Below are 22,660 nucleotides of genomic sequence, written 5' to 3' on the forward strand. Positions count from 1 at the left end.
GACATTAAGTCACACATGTACTAGTATATCACAGTACATCTTTGTATAGAGAGAAAATTGGAGAATACTTTTAAACTTCACTTTTAAGTATTTTAATTGGAAGATGTGTCTGAGAGATCCTGGAAATAATATATTAAAAGATCACACACACACACACACACACACACACACACTTCCCTGGACAGTGTGGATAAATAACTACTAGGCTGTGAATTAAGGCAGACATTGTCTCATTCAGGCCCAGTGCAGTAGATATTTACTACTTTTTGCTCCTTAAGGAACACAGCACTATAAGAAAATAACTAAAAACTTTACATGTACAACTATTCTTAAGTAATAGAACTACTAATCAGTGAACTTGATGCCTTTTAACAATTCTCAGGAAATCACCAAAAGTCCCCACGTCAACCAATTAATCCTCATGGCAAATAATGTTAAATAAGTACCTCTGAGGTATAAAAGAAAAAATGGCAAGGGCAATAGTTACCCATTACTGTCAAAATCTAGAGCAATGGAGTATATGACTCCACTTACATGAAAAAGATTTGGAAATAAGACAGTGGTGACAGATACACCACACTATGAGTGCACATAGTGCCACTGAATTGTAACACTTCAAAATTATTAAAATGGTAAATTTTGTCACGATAAAAAACGCCTCAAAAATATCTAGTGCAATGGAAAAACCTAATACCAAGACCTCAATTTTAAGTAACCCTTCCCCCTGTTTTTCTGTGATAATCACTAACTTGGATTACAAATTCTCTTATCATTCAATAAATATTTATTGAGCTTATGCTACCTAAAATAAAGAATAATTGATAAAAATAATGAAACTGCATCAAAGGAAAATAAAGGAACAATGAAAAAGTACTAGAGAGTGAAAAGTTTGGTCATTTAGTATATGTACTTTGGCAATAATTCCCTTTGTGTTTTGTTGATCTTTGATTTATCAGAGTTGGCATTGGACTAATAAATTGCTGTGACCAATTTACTGAGATATAAGGTACAAATTTGGAAGCTTATGGCTGAATGATTTAAAAGAGCTAATCATTCACTGTTAAGTACCTTTAGAGAATCATAATGTAAGACTCACTGGGTATTAAAAGTCAAGGCAAAGATGGCGGCATAGATAAACACCTATACTCGCTGCCTCTCACAAACACATCATCAAAATTACAACTAAAAGGCAGAACAACTACCACCCAGAACCACGGGAAAGCTGGCTGAGTGGAAGTTCCACAACTAGAGAGGTGAAGAAAGCGCATTGAGACTGTAAGAGGTGCGGAGGCTCGGAAAGTGCTGGCACCTGGATGTGCTGCTCTTTGAATGGGAGGGAGATAAAAGCTCCCACTTGCTCTGAACTGCAGTTCCAGGTGAGACTCTGGGGAACCCAGAAACATATGGGGAGAAACTGGACTGTCTGGCATCGGGACAGGAACGAGAGGGAGGCTTTCTCTCAAAGGTGCTCACAGTGATCATTGTTCCTGCACAGGGGCGCGGGACACAGAGACCCGGGGACCTCTCCAGTGCAGGGCTGACTGGCAGCCATTGCTGTTTGCTCCACCCTGGTGATTCCCAGAAACCCCGCCCCACCCAATTTACAACCCCACCCAAGCTGAGAGCATTGGCTTTTGCATATGAATGGCCTGTCCTTTCTCCATCTAAAACCTGTCAAACTACAACTGGGTCAGAGAGCCCCAGAGCTTCCAAAAGAAGGCCCAAGGCCTGGCAGCAGCAGCCTTGCTTCACAGCTGAGCCTTGTCTGGGCACTTCCAAACCCCATACAAAGAGGAGGAATCTGCAGAGGTGGTGGCCCCAGACAGTGGCTGACCTTGCACCTCCTTGGAGTTCCAAGAGCCAGTGTACCCAGTGGTCAGAGTGAGACCATACCGGATTACAACTCTTCACATCCATAAGAAACACACTCAAGGGGCAGACTCAATGAGCACCAAAGCCCCACTGAAGCAAGTCCTGCCCCATGAGGGTGTCTCCTGCACAGCAGCTCTTCCATTGTAGACACAGCTGGTCCTCACAGCCAATTGGCCTTGAGGTCAATTCCTCCCAGTGACACCAACAGCAATCAAAGGTTAACTACAACAAGACTATGCAAAGAGCCCACAAAGGGGTGCACCAAGAGTGTCCACCTCAGGTGATTGGGGAGGCTGAGCCACTGGGCCCTATAGGACACCAACCACACAAGACCACTCTATCAACTCAAGGAGACTTAGCACTACCCAGTCCATAGAAACAAACACAGGGAATCAGCCAAAATGCAGAGACAAAGAAACAAGTCACAAATGAAAGAAATGGATGAAAGCAAAATACTGGATATAAAGTTTAAAATCACGGTTATAAGGTTACTCAAGAATCTTCTAGAAACCTCCGAGAAATTCAGTGAGACCCTCAAGGATATGAAAAAGGATCAATCAGAAATTAAGCATACACTGACTGAAATACAGAATAATATACAGAGATTCAACAGCAGACTACAGGATCCCAAGAATCAAGTCAAAGATTTGAAATACGAAGAAGCAAAAAACACCCAACTGGAAAAGAAAAAAGAAAAAAAGAATCCAAAAATATGAAGATAGCATAGAAGCCTCTGGGACAACTTCAAGCGTACCAACATCCGAATTGTGGGGGTGCCAGAAGAAGAGAGAGAGCAAGATATTGAAAACCTACTTGAAGAAATAATGACAACAGAAAACTTCCCCTACCTGGTGAAAGAGTCCAGGAAGCACAGAGAACCCCAAACAAGAGGAATCCAAAGAGGACCACACCAAGACACATCATAATTAAAATGCCAAGGGCAAAAGACAAAGAGAGAATCTTAAAAGCAGGAAGAGAAAAACAGTTAGTTACCTACAAGAGAATACCCATACGACTGTCAGCTGATTTCTCAACAGAAACTATGCAGGTCAGAAGGGAGTGGCAAGAAATATTCAAAGTGATGAACAGCAAGAACCTACAACCAAGATTACTCTACCCAGCAAAGCTATCATTTAGAATTGAAGATCAGATAAAGAGCTTCACAGACAAGAAAAGCTAAAGGAGTTCATCACCACCAAACCAGTATTATATGAAATGCTGAAGGGTGTTCTTTAAGAAGAGGAAGAAGAAGAAAAAGGTAAAGATAAAACATTATGAACAGCAAAGTGACAACAAATACATATCTATCAATAAGTGAACCTAAAAATCAAATGAATAAAAAATCTAATGAACAGAACCGACTGGTGAATGTAATAGAATCAGGGGCATGGAAAGGGAGCAGACTGACAATTCTTGAGGGGAAGGGTTTGTGGGGAGTGCGGGAAGAGATTGGACAAAGAGCTTACACCTATGGACGTGGTCAGTGTGGGGGGGAGGCCTGGAGTAGGGTGTAACTGGGTGGAGGGGAGCTATGGGGGGGGGAAAAGAGGAACCATCTGTAATAATCTGAACAATAAAGATGTTTGTTTAAAAAAGTCAAGGCAAAGTTCTGTGGGATGAAGAAAGACTTTAAGGATAAACATAGCCATAATTTCAAAAAACACAATATTCTGAGAATTATCACAAATGTTTTTTACCTATTAAAATAGTGAATGCTTAGGGTTATTGATGAACCAGCAAAGATTTTTGATGGACTGAACTTTCCCCACCTTTGTCTGTACAATTCCTTCTCTAAGTACTTTCTGGGAAGTCTGGGTTATTAAAAAGAATAGAAGAAAAATCAAAAGAAAAAAATGGGGAAAAATATTTAGGAAACAAATAATAGTTTTTAACTTTGAAACTAGTTAAAACAGAATATAAATTCTATTATATGTTTTAAGTTCAAAATAAAAGTAACTGTGATACTTTTTTCTATTTTCATCACTTCAGAAAAACTGTATTGTACAATTTATTCTTTGATTCCCGAAGTAGAATAAACACCAAAGGCCAAACTCTTGACCACTATAGCATATTACTTGTCTAATGTAAGTATCTTAATTTAATTAGAAAGCAAGTTTTAAAGACATTATTATAGACATTAGGTCTATTCAAACATTTCCCACATTTAGGAAATTTTAATTCTTAAATGTAATTCCCAAGGTCAACTATACATAAGAACAATTTCATCTAGATTTTAATCTGTTCATACTATGAACCTGAAAAGAATACTCATATGGTTTACAAAAAGGACAAATCACAATTTTTATAGTCTATGTGTTTCAACAGATGCCCTACTATAAACTTATAGTATGAGGAAGTACCTCGACTAATGATTTCACACCAAATCTGTTTTTCAGGTATGGAACTACAACAGACTCAGAATAAAGGGCTATAAAGAAAAGAAATGCATCTAAAATACAATGTTTTAGCCCAGCCAGTGTGGCTCAATGGTTGAGCGTCAACCTATGAACCAGGAGGTCAAGGTTCAATCCCCAGTTGGGGCACATGCCAGGATTATGGGCTCAATCCCCAGTGTGGGGCAGGAGGCAGCCAATCAATGATTCTCTCTCATCATTGATGTTTCTATCTCTCTCTTTCTCCCTTCCTCTCTGAAATCAATAAAAATATATTTTAAAAAATAAAAATAAAATACAATGTTTTAATGTTAAATCTTACATCAAAGATTAGGCCTAAATAATGTAATTTAATGCCACATTAATGTTGTAAAATTCAACAAATTCATCTCGTAACAAACAATCAAAGGAAACAGAGTTAAAGCAGGCAGTCCCATATCCTATATAATAAAAGCCTAATATGCAAATCAACCAAACGGCAGAATGACAGACGGAACAACTGGTCGCTATGACGCGCACTGACCACCAGGGGGCAGATGCTCAACGCCAAGGCTGGTACAAGTGGGGGCCCACCAATTGCTCTGCCGGTTGCCCCGCAGAGGGAGGCGACCGGCAGCGGTGGCAGTGGGGGGGGGGGGGAGCCAGCGAGTGGGCTGCACCAGGCCGGCCAAGGTGGGTGTGAGTGGGGGGGACCCCGACCACCCTGCTGGTCATCCCACAGATCAGCCCTGATCACTGGCCAGGCCTAGAGACCCTACACATGCACAAATTTCGTGCACCAGGCTTCTAGTTTCTAAATAATTTCAAATACACCAAGTATATCTGAGGAGCCCATCACATAGGTGGATATCTTATAGTGCCTAGCATCACTGCAGCCCTCCTCCACTTGCCTCTCTTAGAGTCACCCTTTTTATTCAAAGAAGATGCGCTGCTCATTTGGTTGGATGCAATCAGGAACTATAATTAATAATGCACTCTACCCTTATAAAAAAAAAATTAAGCACTGGGAAAGAAAAAGTTTTCAGGGGAAAAAAGCAACTGTACATAGCATCTAAAAACTGAAATCCTACCTTCACTTAGATATGTCTCTATTAAGTTACAAAACTCTTAATTATTCCTCACACACCTGAGGCGGTACACTAATCATTTCCATTTAGCCTACAATGTCAAATTCAGTTCTGTTAAGTCACAAGTACCATTTCAACAAACAGTTTTTTTTATCTGTGTTAAATGGTTAAATAAGAACGTCTTGGTTGTCAGGTCTTGACATTTAAAAAAGACTGAAAATTAAGTTACTGTGCATAAGTAAATTGTAAGTTAAGATTTGATATCATGATTTCTAGACTATGTTTGTTATAACCAATAAATTTTGAGACTTGGAAAATTAAATAGGGTTAGCAAATTTTAATTTTTTCAAATAAGGACTTGTATTATTTTCACATCCATCTACTATAACTATTTCACTAAAGGAAATTTTAACTCAAGAAAAGCAGACTAAAGGACAATCCTTAAAGTGAATAAATTTAGTTTTAGTTTACAAAGAGCTAATGAAGTTTCTTGGGGCCAGCACTAGTACTTGAGACAAGTATTGGAGAATCAACTGTTTAGAGGAAAGACTGCTAGACTGAGTCAGTTTCCATTCATTAACTGTGCTAACATAGACAAAAAACTCTGAATTTTGGTTTTCTTTTCTATGAAATGGGAATACCCCACCTATATTATAGGGCTACTATGGGAATAAAAGAATAAAATACACTGAAGTAGTTTGAAATGTGACAAGTCACAGAAAAAGTCATGGAGGATGTACAACTTACCATCAGCTGACTGGGTAAACAATGCATAATCAGGATTGACTATCTCATTAGACAGAATATCAAACCATTCACGCACAACACCTTGACCCTGAGTTCAAGAAAATAAAATTAAGTATCAACAGAAATATATAAGATGGGGAAGTTTTTTATAAACAATAAAATTAAAAGCATATTAAATTTCTTCAATTACCAATTAAATATTAAATTTTATTCAAGTGTACTTTAATCTTTTATATACATTGATCTTCACCACTTATGTTTATACCCACCATGCCTTCTTCTCCATGGAACCGTACAGCAATTCCTTGCTTTAGCTTTGCACAATTTGCTTTTGACACAACTTCACAGCTACTCCTAAAAATGGAATCTAAATATGCAGCACTGGTTAACTGTACATATTAAAGTTTACAATAGCTAGTGTTTGGGGCCTCACATGCACAGCATTTCTTTTGTAAGCATACCTCTGTGAACCAGCAGGATGTCATTCTCACTCACTGGCCTATGCACCATGTCTGAATCTGCTTGTCCTGAGTGCAGATGTTCATAGAACCATTCACAGCGATCTTTAAATGGCTGCCCCAACAAATAACAGTAAAATACGTTAGTGTTTCAGTCACCTATTAAATTTACTTAACATGCTAAATACCCTTTCTACAAGTAATCATCCTTACACCTTTATTTATACCAAGTAGTTCTAGATAATGTCCTGACATTTCAACAACTATTTACAAAAAAACAGAGCATGGCTGAAATACTTTGACTATCTAAAAGTGTATTTATTAAAATTCCTTGCATTTTTGCCCAGCTGGTGTGGCTCCGTGGTTGAGCATGGACCTATGAACCAGGAGATCAGGGTTCGATTCCCAGTCAGGACACATGCTCAAGGTTGTAGGCTCAATACCCAGTAGGGGGTGTGCAGGAGGCAGCCGATGGATGATTCTCTCTCATTGATGTTTCTATCTCTCTCTCCCTCTCCCTTCCTCTCTGAAATCAATAAAAATATATTTAAAAATAAACAAAAATAAAATGTCTTGCATTTTCAACAGCAAAGAGTTGACAAATTAGGTTATATCTAAGAACTTAATGTCATATATGTAATTAAATATATTTACTCTCATTTTCTTTTAAACCCAAAAAGGCTTATAAAAAATGAATTTTCACCTACAGAAAAATTATGTCACATGTTCCATTTAATTTTTCATGAAAATAATCTTTTACATCTAACTTTATCCTTATTTCTAACCTCTGAATACATGCAGCAACCAAAAAAGAATTTGTAACCCCTTTCATTCCTTCTTCTTTCCCTTCCTCAACCCTAAAAATTAAAGAATACGACCTCTTAAACAGTAAAGAAAGTCGCTACCTTTTGTTCATTTGCCAGATATGCAACTGCATGTTATTTGTAATTTTTTATATGATTACTCAGAAAGTATTGCTGAGTAGCCAGCATATGCCAACACTGCAGGTAACATAAGAGCTATAAAAATCTCAAATTCTTTGCATAAATTTTTTAATATAGTTAAAGAGATGAAACTAGCATTAGAACAATACATATATAATAAGTTCTAAATAGTGAAGTACAATAAACTAGAGTGCATTAAGAATGTAAAGAAATTAAGAATCCTCTCAGAACTTTAGTTTTCCCACCTGTAAAATAGGGGAAATAATACATATATAAGGCATAATAATAATTATAATCATAAATTAGCTAACATTTATTAAAGTACCTATAAGTTTTAAGCACTTTAGATGCATTTTGACATGTAATCCTCACAACACTATGAGGAAAAGGGACTCTTACTGTCCTTATTTCACAGAAGAAAAAATGCAGCATCCAGAGATTAACTTGTAGAAATACTTAACACCCAAAATGCTCATTGAGAGGTGTTGTTCTTATTATCACTCATAACAATGTTAAAATTATTGTTAATAAGATTTAAAATTATGTTAAAATGTCCTTGCCATTATAAGATATTAAATATTAAACTATACCTTTTATCTATAAAATGTGAACCAAAAAATAAAAGCAAATGACAATTTTTAAAGTAATTCAAATGGAACATAAAAAAATACAAAATTCTACCTTTAAAAGCTAATAAGATATATGTAAGATCAAAGCATCCACATACATATACACACACCAACAAGTCAAAGGGCAGATTTTTGTATGTAAACTTTCTCAGTACCTGCATTTCCATAAAATAATTCACAAAACAGGACTGATTACAGAGGTTCCTCTTATTAGCATTTGTACAGCAATACAAAATGTTTCTCCCTTTAACTACAAGCCACCTGAAAACCACCTAACAGAACAAGAAGTCAATCCCTTAGCAGAGATCGTTTCTGTTTTTAACTGTTTTTTGGAACAGCCTCCAAGTTACAGAAAATTTCTAAGTATAGTAGAATACAAAGTATTTCTTTTTCCTGATGTGAGAGTAAGATGCCAACATGATGTCCAGTCAAGTTTAGAAACTTCAGTGTGCATTTCCTACCAATAAGAGAATTCTTCTACATACCAGAAAACTGTCAAAATCAGAAAATTAATGGACACATTACTACAGTGTATCTAATCCTTAGACCTAATTCAAGTTTTGTCCTTTTCCTAATAATGTCCTTTATAGCGCAATACCTCAAGAATTTTATTTAGTTGTCCTGTCTCATTCTGGTAGAGTTTTTCATTGTTTTCTTAATTTTAATGACCTCAATACTTTTAAAGATTGCAGGTCACTTATTCTGTTAGTATGTCTGATGTTTTCTCATGATTAAATTCAGGGTGTGCATCTTTGGCAGGAATATTAAAGAAGTGATGCCATGTTCTTCTCTGTGCGCCAAGTCAGCTGGCACACTGATAGTTCTGCTTTGGTCACTGCCAAATGTGCCCACTGTAAAGTTTTTTTGTTTGTTTATTTTTATTTTAATCCTCATCTGAGGATATGTTTATTAATTTTAGGGATATAGATACAGAGAGAGAGACAAAGACAGAGGAGACATCGATTGGCTGACTCCCATATTCACTCCAACTAGGAATCGAACCCGCAACCTACGTATGTGTCTTGACCGGGAATTGAATCCACAACCTTTTGGTGTACAGGATGACACTCCAACCAACTGAGCCATCCAGCCAAGGTGGTAAAGGCCTTTTGTAAATCTTTGTAATTTGTAAGTATTCTATAGGGACATACTTTGAGACAGTAAAAATATCCCTCACATCATCAAACTTGCCATGTATTCATTAATTTTTTCAATACAGACTCATGAGTTGGTTGTATTTATATTTTGCCATCATTATTTATTTGATGGCCAAATTGTTCCAGATTTGGCCAGTGGAGTACATTCAAGCTGGTTCTGAGCCATTTTTAATTCTGAGTCATTATAATTCTTTAAAAATTTTTCTTGCACATAAGATGTTCCAGGCTCATCTGTACTTTCACTGACCCAGCCCTGGGATTAGCCATTTCTCTAATGAGTCCTGATTCATTAAGAACAGTATTTAGAGACCAAGAACTGGATGCTAGGTTAGCTATATCTATCTACATTAAAAATTATCAGCTCACACTGCCATTTCCAATTCCACTCCAAAGGCACATGGTTTACTCTATTTTCCTCCGTTTTGTAACTCCTTTCTCCAACAATGAGAAACAAAGCTCTCAATATATTCAATATACTTACTTATTTGAACAACCTGTATGTAGCTTACATGAACTGTTTGTTCACTGCATGCATGCCCTGCACCCCACTTGGGCTTTGTCAAACTACTCTGAGCCGCTGTCACCACCCTCCACACTGGACATTCTCCATATGCCAATGCAACTCGCATACTCCATGCTGAGGCCCTCTTCTACACAGACACCCTCCTTACCACACCCAAGCTCCAAACACCATAAGGGGAACACCACAATGTTTGAGGGCACCTTCCTCACTCTGGTCAGGAAACAAAATACTAGTATTCTGTGGGTCCAAGAGGTGGATAAGGTAGATAGCTGATGCAGATGCTTTTTGACTGAATTGTTCAGAAAAGGAAGGGATAAAGGACGTGAAAAGCAAAGACAATATTAAAAAATAGCAAACTACATCTTTCAAAAACTAAGTTTCTTTCACCCATAATCTCATTTGCTCTAGAATGGAGTCACACAATTAGGTTAAGAAAATGAACTTAAGAACCAGACAGATTTTTAAATTCTGGTTCTTCCACTTAGTGCTGAATAACTTAACGTACTTAACCTCTTTAGCTTAGTTAAGAGTACCCATCTCACATGATTATTATAAAAATAAAATAACCCATGTAAAATAATGTATGGTACCTGGCCTGAAGTTAGCATTCAATAAATGTAAGTTATTATTACTACCTTCTCTTTTACATTACCATTATTAAACAGATGTCAAAGGATACCGATAGACATTTGCATAATCTTGTAAGATTTAGTTCTTAGCTTTATTTAACTTCTGAAAGAATCCATGTCCCTAAAGACATTTAAACACACCTGTAGTACTTATCCTATGACTACTAACCAAACCACAGCCTGCAGTCTATCCTACATTTCTGACAAAGTATTTCCTAAAATTTTGCCAGGGTCATGTCATTCTCCTAAGGCAAAGCTATCACTGGCTCCTGCCACAATAGCAAACAAAGATTCTTTAATATAGCAGTCAAGGTTAAACAAAGGATGACCTAAATCTGCCTTTCCAGAATTATATCTCATTCCTCACCTACACAAAATTTCTGCTTCAACCACCTACATGTCCATATCTTAACTAGAATGTTCATCTTCCCCATTTATTCTCTTCAAATTTTTTCAAGGTCTAGTTTAAAAACCATCTCCTCTTTGAACTTCCCCTGGATTATAGCAGTCAGAAGCAAGTGCTTCATCCCTTAAATGCCTGAAGAACCAAGTAGTACTGTAATTACTATCTTATAGGTACATTTATTATCTCCTCTGCTAGACTAAATTAAGATCCTCGAGGACAGTGGTCAGCAAACTCATTAGTCAACAGAGCCAAATATCAACAGTACAACGATTGAAATTTCTTTTGAGAGCCCAATTTTTTAAACTTAAACTTCTTCTAACGCCACGTCTTCAAAATAGACTCGCCCAGGCTGTGGTATTTTGTGGAAGAGCGACACTCGCGAGCCGCAGTTTGCCAACCACGGCTCTAGGAGAAAGGATACATGTCTTCTACCTCCAAAACAACTATCATTAATTGAACATATATGCCAGTCACTATGTAATACTCTTAATAGTTTTATGAGGTTTATCTCTATTTTACAGAAGAAGAACCAAAACTCAAAGAAGTTGGAACTGTGCCCTAAGTCACACAGGTGTTAAGTAGGAAAACAAGCTTTTTCTAACACAATACATGAGTCAGGAGCTATGCGGAATGAACCCTGGCAGGGGAAAGGCTCTCTGGACAAATAAATTTGGAGAATTAACAAAGTTAGATCACTCTTTGAAGTGGAGGGCTTCTCAAAGCCTTTAACGTGATGCTGATAAACTTTATAAATCTCCAACAGGGCATATTTCCCAAAACCTTTTTCTCAAGGACCATGAGCTTTATAGGGCTAGTGTTCCATGAAGCTCATTTCAGGAAATGTGGAAACGTGTTCTGTTGTCTTTGAATAGCCACTGCACGTAGGACCTCAATACATGTTTCTTGAGGAAGAAAAATTACTCCTCATACTAAACAAACATACTAACATAATTTCAGATATTAAAGAATAAGGTAATTTTACTCCTTAATAGTAGGAGGTCTCACCTATAATAATTACTTCACTAAACAGTACTCACATTTAGAAAGTCAATTTTCACTAAACAGACTAAAAACAAGATTAAGAGAAATTTATACCTGGGCTTTTATGATATGCATAAATCTTGACATCAACTCAGGACATTCAAGGAGGAAGTGAAAGTGGTCAAATATAATTTTGGGATTTCTGAAAGAAAAATACATTTTGTTTAAATGAACAGAAACGATGACTAGCATTAAGTGAAATGCAGATTTAGATATATGGATACTGAAACAGATGAGTAACACACCGGCAATACTTTCACTTGTCACTGAACATTATTTTAATAGTTTAACAGAAGTAACATTTTTTCTGTTGAGATGAAAACATAAGTAAAGAAAAAAAAGGCTACAAAGGCAGTCCATGAATCCAAGGAAGCCTTACCTGTTAACAAAGCATTTTAAGACTTCATCGTGTTTGCAGACAAATTCGATGAAACGAGGTGAAGTCATTCTGTGGGGAGTAAAAAAACAAGTCAGAACACACAGACAAAAGCTGATGATATGGCAAATTTGAAAACTATGTATTGAACTGGACTGACTTCTAGACAAAAATTGGGTTTGGATCGTCTTAACAAATTTAAAAAATTGAGGCATGTCTACCCAATCTATAAAATGAAAAAAAATATAAAATTTTCATTAGCATATAAACAAGTGACTTTTTTAAAACCTTGAAATGTTAATAAGCATCTCTGGTCTATACATTTCAAATACATAATAAAGTGATCCTATACAAAGTGGCATTCAGCATTCCTCATGCTAATAACTTACAAAATGCCTACCAAATAATTCTAGATCGGTATGAATATCCATAAAACTAGATCAGAATAGAACTTAAAATCAACCAATTACCAGCTGTTTTTTACTGAAATTACAAAAAATAAAATAAAAAATCATAGCATTGCTTCATCTATCAAGAGAAGCAATAAGCATGCCATGTAAGCCTTGACAGTTGGGCTTCCCGTTTTGTAATGCAGGCGCCTGACTTAAGTTTTGGTTGCCAAGGCTTCCGCTTCAAAGAGGCATACACTTCAAAGATGGCTATCTTCAATAAACACATTGCCAGCCACCCAACTAGATAAGAGCCAGGCCACCTCCCCCCATTGAGGCTCCTTTGTTTTAGAGATCTTGGTTGACTTGGATAACTGACCATTTAGGCCACTTGTTTTCTTTCTCTTCCCACACTTTAAATTCCCACTCTTATGTTTTAAATTCACCAATAAAGACTGAGCACCAGAAAACCCCCACCTTCGACCCCCCAAAAAGCAGAACACCAGGCCCATACCCATACTGCTTGTGCGCTAGCTCTCTAGTGGGCCACGCTCTGGCTCGCGCTCTCTCCCTGTGACCTCGCTGTGTGGCCCCAGGTGTGCCATGTAATTTCCAGACCTTGTAAGTAATAAACCTTTTTTTTTTTTTTTCAAAGTTTCCTGATGGTTATTGCTGAAGGGCGCCTTGCAATCATAATAAGAACCACAAGGGCTGGTCCAGCCACCAGATTGGTTATTGATAGGCTGAGACCTGCACAAAAAACAAAGCAGAAACCCTCTTACCCTGGAGGCATCTGACAAGAACAGCACATGTAAAAAGCTTGAATGACAGCACTTAGCCGGTTAGCTGTCATAGAAATAACATCCTGACAGTCTGCACCGGCTTCCTGTTTCCCTCCTAGAGCATCTGGTTTAGATTCCCTGGTGCCAGTGGATAGATTTTCATAGCTCCCAGGTCCTGGAGGTTCAAATGGAGGAATGGAAGTACCATCTTGATCTTGGCCTTTTTGTTTTAGTAAAATAGAAGTGATATCCGTTGAGTCCTTTTTGTTTTTCATCAGTTCTGTAGCTATTAAAACTAGCCATTCATCTAATGAGTGCCAAAGCAATTCAAGAGGCTACGAGAAAAAGAAAAGGTTTTTTTTTAAAGTATCATTCTGAAACTCCAGCCAAACAAATATTATAAAAGAGAAAATTTACTCTAGATACTACTATTTTCCCTAATGTGACAGCAATCCCTATAGGTAAGTAACAAAAAGTTATGAATGTCATATAAATGACAATTTCTCCATTTACAATGAAAACTTAATTTGCATTTATGCATTCCTTGGAATAAAAAGGGAAAACTAAAACCTAACAAAAATATATATAAGCAATCTTCTTTTAAAATTTTTTATTTCGTTTTAAAAGCATACATACATATTCCAGTGGGTTCTTATTTTAATTCCTTTATAGAGATATAATTGGCATAAATATTGTATAACATTAAGGTATACAATGTGATGATTTGATACATGTATACATTGCAAAATGTGTACCATAATTTAATTTTTTTATTCTTATATGATCACAGAATTCTATAATCAATCCAAATCATGTATTTTGAAAAGACACACCCTTACTACAATACTTCAACTAAAAGAAATAATATTACTTTTAAAAACCACGATGGGAAGAGATTATGCAACCATATTTGGAACCTTAGAATATGTTTAAATAACCTGTTCTGCCAGAAAATTATTTCCAATTATTACCTAACAAATCCCTCTGCTACATCTTTAGCCTTCCTCCAGGTTTCCATAACATTCTCTTTTTGAGAATATTTGACTTATTAAATTTACAAACAATTAAATCACCCTTAAGTCTCCACTTTAAATGTAAAACCAAAAAGCAGAAAACAAAATAAAATAAACACCCACTACCATCAACAAAAACCTAATTCACTCATTCAGCAAGCATTTAATTAGTATGCACTTGGTAAACAGGTAAGCAAAAGGTAAGAAAAGGAGAAACTAATTATACCCTTTCTGAGGCTGACATTAGCGCCCCTCTTCCCCACAAGAGGGCTTTTCCATGATTAGGCACAGACTGCAGCTGGAAGATTCAGTGTCCCTGAGCTGCTTAAAGGAGAGGCAAAGGAACTGGCTGCCACAAACAACGACATAATACCTTCACTGAAATGTCTTTTCTTTTTTTTCTAATCCTCACTGGAAGATATGTTTCTTGATTTGAGAGGGAGAGAAGAAGAGAGGAATAGAGAGAAACAACGATGGGTTGTTTCCTACACTCACCCTGACCTGGGGTCAAACCTGCAATCTGGGCATGTGACCTGACCAGGAATCAAACCCACAACCTTTTGGTGTACAGGATGATTCTCCAACCAATTGAGCCACCTGGCCAGGGCTTCACTGAAAATGTCTTTAATTCTAATCCTGATTCAAGTCTGAGTCAATAGTTTCAGTTCATGAGCAAAACATTAAACCTGCTATAAAAGATGAAAAGAACTTATGTCAACAAAACTATTTAGCTTTACATCAGAAAATGAACTTCCAAAACAGAAAGAACAGTTGGTGATGATATAAAACTGTTTGAAACAAAAGGAAAAAGGAATAATAGGCCTCTAAATGAGAATGGCTGAAACCTAGAAAATCAACCATTGGATGGAGATGAGCCTAAGGCAGGAAATGATTCCTGCTGCTCAAGCAGACGAGAGCACTGAGCCTGAACCTATCACAATCCTATTTTCAAATACTGGCATGTTCAAAATGCAAAGCAAAATTTGAATAATCCAGAATACAAAAAAAAAGAAGTTTCCAATAAAGGAACACAGCATAGAATTAAAAGAGAATGAGGGGAAAAAAGAGAAGTAGTTAAGTCATCTTAGGCCTTTCTTTTCTCTCTTTACCAGCTTTTCATTTTTCATTCACATGCACTAAAACAAAATCCCAACCTTGAGGTAGTTTTACTTAGGGAGTTATCCCTTAAAGATTTGTGCAGAAAATCCATTCCTCAACCACAAAAGAATACTGTGAAAATATCTTTAATTTCTAACTGTGGTATCAGCCACAGACAAAAAAGATTATAATACATTTTAAAAATTAAAAATAAATCATTGTAAACCATATCTATGATGCTTTCTCTACTCATAAATAATGATAAAAACATTAGACAAAATACAAAGCACTGTACAGATCAACTGCTACTGAAAAATGAGTTAATGACTATGGGAAATATGAGGCAGCTTCTTGGCACTATGGAAATATTGCTTCATTTCAAATTATTGAGTGATCTTCACCACAGAATTACATTCTCCCTATAGTAACAATGACAATCATATATAATTTTTAAAACATTTGTATATGTAATCCCAACTTGCAGAAAAATTAGAAATTTTTCAAGATCCACATGCCAAAGTAAGATACAAATCTGACAGGAAAACATTACTAACTTTACTAAGTCCATTAATAGTATCTTGAATTCTTGTAAGTCTGACAATTCTCATCTTGATAATGTCAAATGCCACAACTCAAAAGGTAAGATTTTAAAGTTAAAAGTTTCTCAATCTTTCTTGGATTCCAATTTTTCCCAATTATACTTCTATGAAACTGCTAATAGTCGCAGCTTACTATTCACAATAGCATATCAAGATTCAGAAAGCCTAAACTGTCTGGCCCATGCTCATCCTTCTTCTAAACCAGAACTCCCTCCTCCTACAGATGCCCCGAGAGTTCCATGGCACTAGATAAAAATCTCTTAACACTAAAAAACTAGCTAAGTGTTCAGACAAATTTAAAGGACTTCTAAGATAAATGAGAAAACTAATAACAGGATGTTAAATAATTTCACCTACTAAAAACACATGGCCTATAAACTTATTCATTTTAAAGGAAAACCTGTTAGTTAATTTTAATAGAGGGATATACTACCTAATTAATGAAATAGAAAGTGGGGATCAATTGCTACTTTAGAAAAATGTAGTAAAAATTAAAATGATATTTCCAATTTAACATTACAGCAACTCAGCAAATGTTTAAAAATTTTTACAATTTGAATCATCCCATCTTGAAGAGAAGACCTTATATACATAAATGACAATGTAACTTCTATTTTTATTCTTAAAGTGGAGAGCTAATTTTTACAATAAAAATGTTTTAACAAAGTGGCAGGTCAAAATTTAAGAGAAGATAAGTGATCAGAGGCAAAAGTAGTTGTCAATAATGCAGAAAATAATGACTTAAAAAGAAATAAAAATACTAACAAATAAAGTAAAAGATATACATATATACATATATATATATACATATACATATATATGTATATATATATATATATAAAATTGATATATACAATAAAAATACAGAGTCTGGATTCCATGAAAAAAAAAAAAAAAACTAAAGAAAAACAGTGATACCGTTTTCTACTCAGTTACATATGTACTGACTAGGTAGGTAAAAAACTAACAAGCATTTAATGCCTACAGAGAGGCTACTCAGCACATACTTATTTTCTGATATCAGCAAATAGATGGCAAATTCAAATTTTAACCAAAAAAATCAGACAATAGTGAATATAATGGTGACCATATCTATACATGACTTGATTTTTCTATTCATAATTATAAATGAGTAGCAAGAATGAGTAGAAAATAAAATCAGTGGTAGATTCAGTAACTAACAGCATGAGCATGTTAAGAATAACTTCATGTAAAGTGAATGTTTCAGCAGTAAAACTCACTTAAAGCAGCACTGGAAAAACAAGGAATCAATAATATAGATTAGAATTTTACACAGACAATAAATTATCACTCCTAATGTTCGAGGAAGTGGTGGTATGTGAAAAGCCAAAATCTGAATTACAATAAGATGCATAACTTCCTTCTTCCAGGAGGTGGCACAATAGGGAAAGAAAAAAGAAGAGAAAAAAAGTGAGATCTCTTTCCAATACTAATTTAAAAAAAGAGAAAGGCAAGGAAGAGAGAGAGAGATCTCTCTAGCTCCTGAAGCAGACAAACAGATGCAGAGATACTTATACATACCTTCCTAAAGGCTATCAGACCTATTCTAAGTATTAAGGAATCTACTCGTGTCAAAATGCTTACAAACCATTTATTTGTGTCTGCCAAAATTTTCCATGTAAGGATCATTTAGCATAGCTCAATATAACTTCATATTTTTACAGACAGTAAAGCTGTCAATCATAACTCGTTTTGGAGAAAGTGGCACATAAAAGCGGTTCTATCAGTTTTTGGATAGAGAACCTATATTTACACTCAATAGACTGTTTAAGAAAATATGTCTTTATGAACCCAAAAGCAAATTTTATACTATGAAAATTTCATAAGATAAAATACCTTTAAAAAAATAATATGGAAAGTTATTAAATTACACATTTGTCCAAAATCTGAGTTACCTGAAAATATAATGCCATAAAAAAGCATTAATAATAGCAATTGCAGCCATGTTCCTTTTGTTTACTTCATAAAATTATCATTTAACACGAGTAGCAACACTGCCTTGGGTTTTATATGGAATCATTCTTCCAAGGATTCCATCCATAAATGTGCTTATATAACAGGAGCAACTGAAGCAACACAAAATGTTTAACAAAATACATCTCAATGATTCTTCCTTGAATTATCCCAGGAATTAACTGTTGGTACCCAGTAACTGAAAGTAAAATTACTCTGAAAACATATACACACATAATAATAAAATCTAAATAAAAATTCAACAGTTTCTTTCCTTCTGAATAAGTAACATTTTTTAAAAACATAATGGCTGCATATGCCACCTTAAAACCCTGTAGTCTGATTAAAATTAGATTTGGTCATGTTTAACATTAAACATCTTTACCCTTAGAATAAAACACTAAAGGAATTAAAAGTTTACTTGTAAGAAAAATATAAAAGCTCACCAATTGAGACTTGCTGTTGATTAAACAGAGATGAAAGGAGGAAGGTGTGTCCTAACTTAAAAAGTGATACAGGTATGAACCAAACTTACGTCCTGTGTATGAGGTTTCTGATTAATGAATGCATGCTTTGTCAAATTCATCTCTTTTACGTCTATCTTCATAACAATGTCATATACTTTTCTGACCTTGAACACCTGGCTTCTTGGTGTTTTATTCCCGTTGTAGCCCATATCGATTCCATTACTGGGAGAGGAAGGACCAATTCGAAAGACATGACAAAATATCCTCACAATCCTTAAAAGGCTCTTCATTTGAGCATCATAATTACTAGACAGGCTAAAAATTAAAATTAAAATATGAACAAATTAGATAGAATAAAATAAATTACATTTTAAAATAGCTATTTTAAAACATTTTCATGAATTGGCCATCTGTTTCATAATCTAACAAGTAAAATTCCTTTCCTATCTTAACAGAGAACAGAATGTTTTAATAGGAAGTTACCAAATATATATTACTTTGATTGCATATGAACAAATTATTAATTTTTAAGTCATCAGAATATAACCAATGATCAAAGCATAAAATATATAAATATTTGTTTTAAGTATCTGATCTAGAGTTATCTTAAGATAAGAAGTATTTTCTTACAATGGAATCTTAAAATCATCAACTATTAATATAGCCCAATAATTTTATATTACTTTACCTAGTTTAAACTTCTTCCAAGCTAATTGCTTGGTCTAAAAAAATGTTATTTTTCATTTTCCAGCCAGTGAAATATCTCTTTTGTATGATACAAAAAGATTATAAAACCCAAACTTCACCATACCCTTCTCAGTTGATTATAAAATAACTTCTTTTCAAGCCACCAAGTCTCAATATAAAAGTTTCAAAATTAATTTCCTAATTTAAAGCCCCATCTACCACCTTTGGTTTTTATGAGAGTACACCTCCATTCAGTGTCCTACTTAGCAAAGGTTGTGATTTCTCTGTTCATTTACACATTGTTAACTATCTTTACCTCAATCACAAAAATAAAGGAAGATAACTCATTGAATGAAACAAAATATATGTGAAAAGGCCCTCAGTAAGTATTTATCATCTTTTTTTTTTAATATATTTTATTGATTTTTTACAGAGAGGAAGGGAGAGGGATAGAGAGTTAGAAACATCGATGAGAGAGAAACACCGATCAGCTGCCTCTTGCACACCCCCTACTGGGGATGTGCCCGCAACCAAGATACATGCCCTTGACCGGAATCGAACCTGGGACCTTTCAGTCCGCAGGCCGACACTCTATCCACTGAGCCAAACCGGTTTCGGCTATTTATTATCTTTATCAAATACTCCTAGAGTCAGTTAGACAAAAGGCTATTCATTTTTCAAAAGTGCACTAAATAACAGCTCAATTATCACTAATTAATATATATTTATTTTCTTAAAATTTCTATTAAAGTAAATGGCCAAAACTACATTACCTTGGGTTTAAAAAACACAAAATGATTCACAAATTAATAAAAATGAAAGGCAAACTGCAAAAATACCATTAAACATAATATTAAATGTCAATTGTAATTTAATTTTAATTTTAAATATTATTAAACATAAATTGGAAGGGGGAAATAATTTGTATTTAAGATTCTCTTAAGAATCTACCTTGGTAGCTGTAAGATAATAGTAAATGTATCTACTGGTCACTGCCCCCAGTTCCTGGGGAGCTCCTAAAGCCCTTATAATTTCCTAAGTGGTTAGAGCACTAGCAGCATCTTTTGTTCTAACAGTTGGTCTTTGATGTCAATTCCTAACACAGAAACCCTAAATCTCTTGGAATTTCCTGGCTGAGAGCACTGTCTGTTGTTCTACTGATGTGACTCTTGGTGGGCTCCAGGATAGAATGGAAGCTGGTCATGAGAAATACCAAGCCATGATTAGAAGCTTGGAATTTTCAGTCTTCCCTTACCCCAGACCCATTCTCCAGAGAGAGGAGAGGGGCTGGAAGTGGTGTTAATGTTTCACATGCCTATGTGACAAAGCCTCCATAAAAAGCCAAAACATACGGGGTTTGGGAAGCATCTGGGTTGGTGATCATATCCATGTACCAGAAGGATGATGTAAGCCAACTCCATGGGGACAGAAGCTCCTGTGCTCAGGACTCTCCCAGACCTTGCCCAAAGTATCTCTTTAACTAGCTATTCATCTATATCCTTTCTCATATCCTTTAATAAATTGGCAAATGTGTTTTCTTAAATTTGTAAGCTGTTCTAGGAAATAATCCAATCCAAGGGGGAAAAGGTCATCAGAACCCCTGCTTTGCAGTCAAGTCAAACAGAAGTTATGGGTAACCTGGGGACCTACTATTTGGGATTAACATCTGAAGTGGGGGAGGGGAGCCCTGTGGGACTGAGCCCTTAACCTGTGGGAACTGATGCTATCTCCAGGTAGATAGTGTCAAAATTGATTTAAATTGTAGGACACCCAGCCCAGTTAGTGTGGCTTAGTGGTTGGGCATTGACCCAGGAACCTAGAGGTCACCAGTTTGATTCCCAGTCAGGGCACATGCAGTAGAAAGCATACAGGAGGCAGCCAATAGATGATGTTTCTCATCGATGTTTCTATCTCTCCATCCCTCTCCCTTCTTCGCTCTCTAAAAATCAATAAACACATATTTACAAATAATAATAAATACATTGTAGGACACCCAGCTGGTGTTGCAGAACTGCTTGGTGTAGGTAATAAGTGTCATGAGTGTGGTAGTGATAGGAGAGTAAAGGAGAAACACAGAAGGAAGACTAGTGTTCTCAAAACAGTAGCAATTCTAATAATACTAACAATCAATACTCACTACTAAACCCAACAAAAGTCCATAACATATTCTATAAAGCATTTGAAAAGTAGCATTGTAAGTACAGACAGTAAAGTTTAGCAAAGTAGCTTTAAAACTTGTACTGGCAATACCAGTAGATCCCTTTTTCCTACCCTGCTTCCCCTGTTCCATTAACCTCCTTGTTGATTTTAAGAGCTAGATTGAAATCTAGGAGCTGCTTTTTATAAGCAAGGGTATGATCCTGGATCTTCTATGTATTAGCCTGGCATATCATTGAACTTCACAATTTTCTTATAGGTAACACAGAGATACTAGTAATAATATCTAAATTACAAGGTTATTATGAGGTTTAAATAAAACAATGCATGTGAATGTTCCTTAGCTTAGTACCTACTTAATAAGTATAAAAGATGAACTTAAAATAAAAACATGCATACATACATACATAAAAACATAAATGCTTTCTGATTACTGAAGAAGAGCTGAAAATGGGACAAAGATTTAGGTAGAAAAAACAAGTAAATTTTCTAATGTAGGAAAACAGGTTAAAGGTATTATGAGGGTATTTAAAATAATCATCATTACCTCTAGCATTTTCCATTTATATCATCACAACTATTATCACTGTCATCTCCTCTACATGTGCCTGGCACTTCAAAGCACCTTATTATTTCACTAGAGGCCCAGTGCACGAAATTCGTGCACAAGGGGGGGGGGTCCCTCAGCCCAGCCTGCACCCTATCCAATCTGGGACCCTTCGAGGGATGTCCGACTGCCCCTTCTGGCCCGATCCCACAGGGAGTCCAACATCCCTCTCACAATCCAGGACTGCTGGCTCCCAACCGCTCGCCTGCCTGCCTGCCTGACTGCCCCTAACCGCTTCTACCTGTCAGCCTGATCACCCCCTAACCACTCCCCTGCCAGCCTGATCGACACCCAAATGCTCTCCTGCTGGCTCGATTGCCCCTAACTGCCCTCCCCTGCCGGCCTGGTCACACCTAACTGCCCTCCTCTGCCAGCCTGGTCGCTCTAACTGTCCCCCCCTGCAGGTCTAGTCACCCCGAACTGCCCTCCCCTGCTGGCCCGGTCACCCCTAACTTCCCTCCCTTGTCAACCTGGTCGCCCCTAATTGTCCTCCCCTACAGGCCTGGTCGCCTCCAACTGCCCTCCCCTGCAGGCCTAGTTCCCCCCAACTGTCTTCCCCTGCTGACCTGGCCGCCCCTATCTGCTCTCCCCTGCTGGCCTAGTCACTCCCAACTGCCCTCCCCTGCAAGCCTGGTTACCCCCAAC

General features: G+C 36.3%; 1 protein-coding gene across 6 annotated transcripts in view; it reads right to left on the reverse strand.

Annotated features, from left to right (window-relative positions):
• HACE1 (HECT domain and ankyrin repeat containing E3 ubiquitin protein ligase 1) overlaps nucleotides 1–22,660 on the reverse strand; it is a 90,458-nt gene that overhangs the window by 27,198 nt on the left and 40,600 nt on the right. For 4 of the 6 annotated variants that reach the window (XM_054721821.1, XM_008139982.2, XM_054721822.1 and 1 more), the window contains 7 exons: nucleotides 18,729–18,879; nucleotides 13,414–13,748; nucleotides 12,246–12,314; nucleotides 11,921–12,008; nucleotides 6,541–6,652; nucleotides 6,349–6,446; nucleotides 6,080–6,167 (listed from right to left, as the gene is read on the reverse strand). In XM_054721821.1, coding sequence (XP_054577796.1) covers nucleotides 6,080–6,167; nucleotides 6,349–6,446; nucleotides 6,541–6,652; nucleotides 11,921–12,008; nucleotides 12,246–12,314; nucleotides 13,414–13,748; nucleotides 18,729–18,879 — 941 coding nt within the window. Of the gene's footprint in view, nucleotides 1–6,079; nucleotides 6,168–6,348; nucleotides 6,447–6,540; nucleotides 6,653–11,920; nucleotides 12,009–12,245; nucleotides 12,315–13,413; nucleotides 13,749–18,632; nucleotides 18,880–22,660 lie in introns of all 6 variants that reach the window. The other 2 variants (XM_054721819.1, XM_054721820.1) reach the window with 1 other exon arrangement.

The sequence above is a fragment of the Eptesicus fuscus genome, chromosome 10 (genome assembly GCF_027574615.1).
Source record: "Eptesicus fuscus isolate TK198812 chromosome 10, DD_ASM_mEF_20220401, whole genome shotgun sequence".
Lineage (NCBI taxonomy): Eukaryota > Metazoa > Chordata > Mammalia > Chiroptera > Vespertilionidae > Eptesicus > Eptesicus fuscus.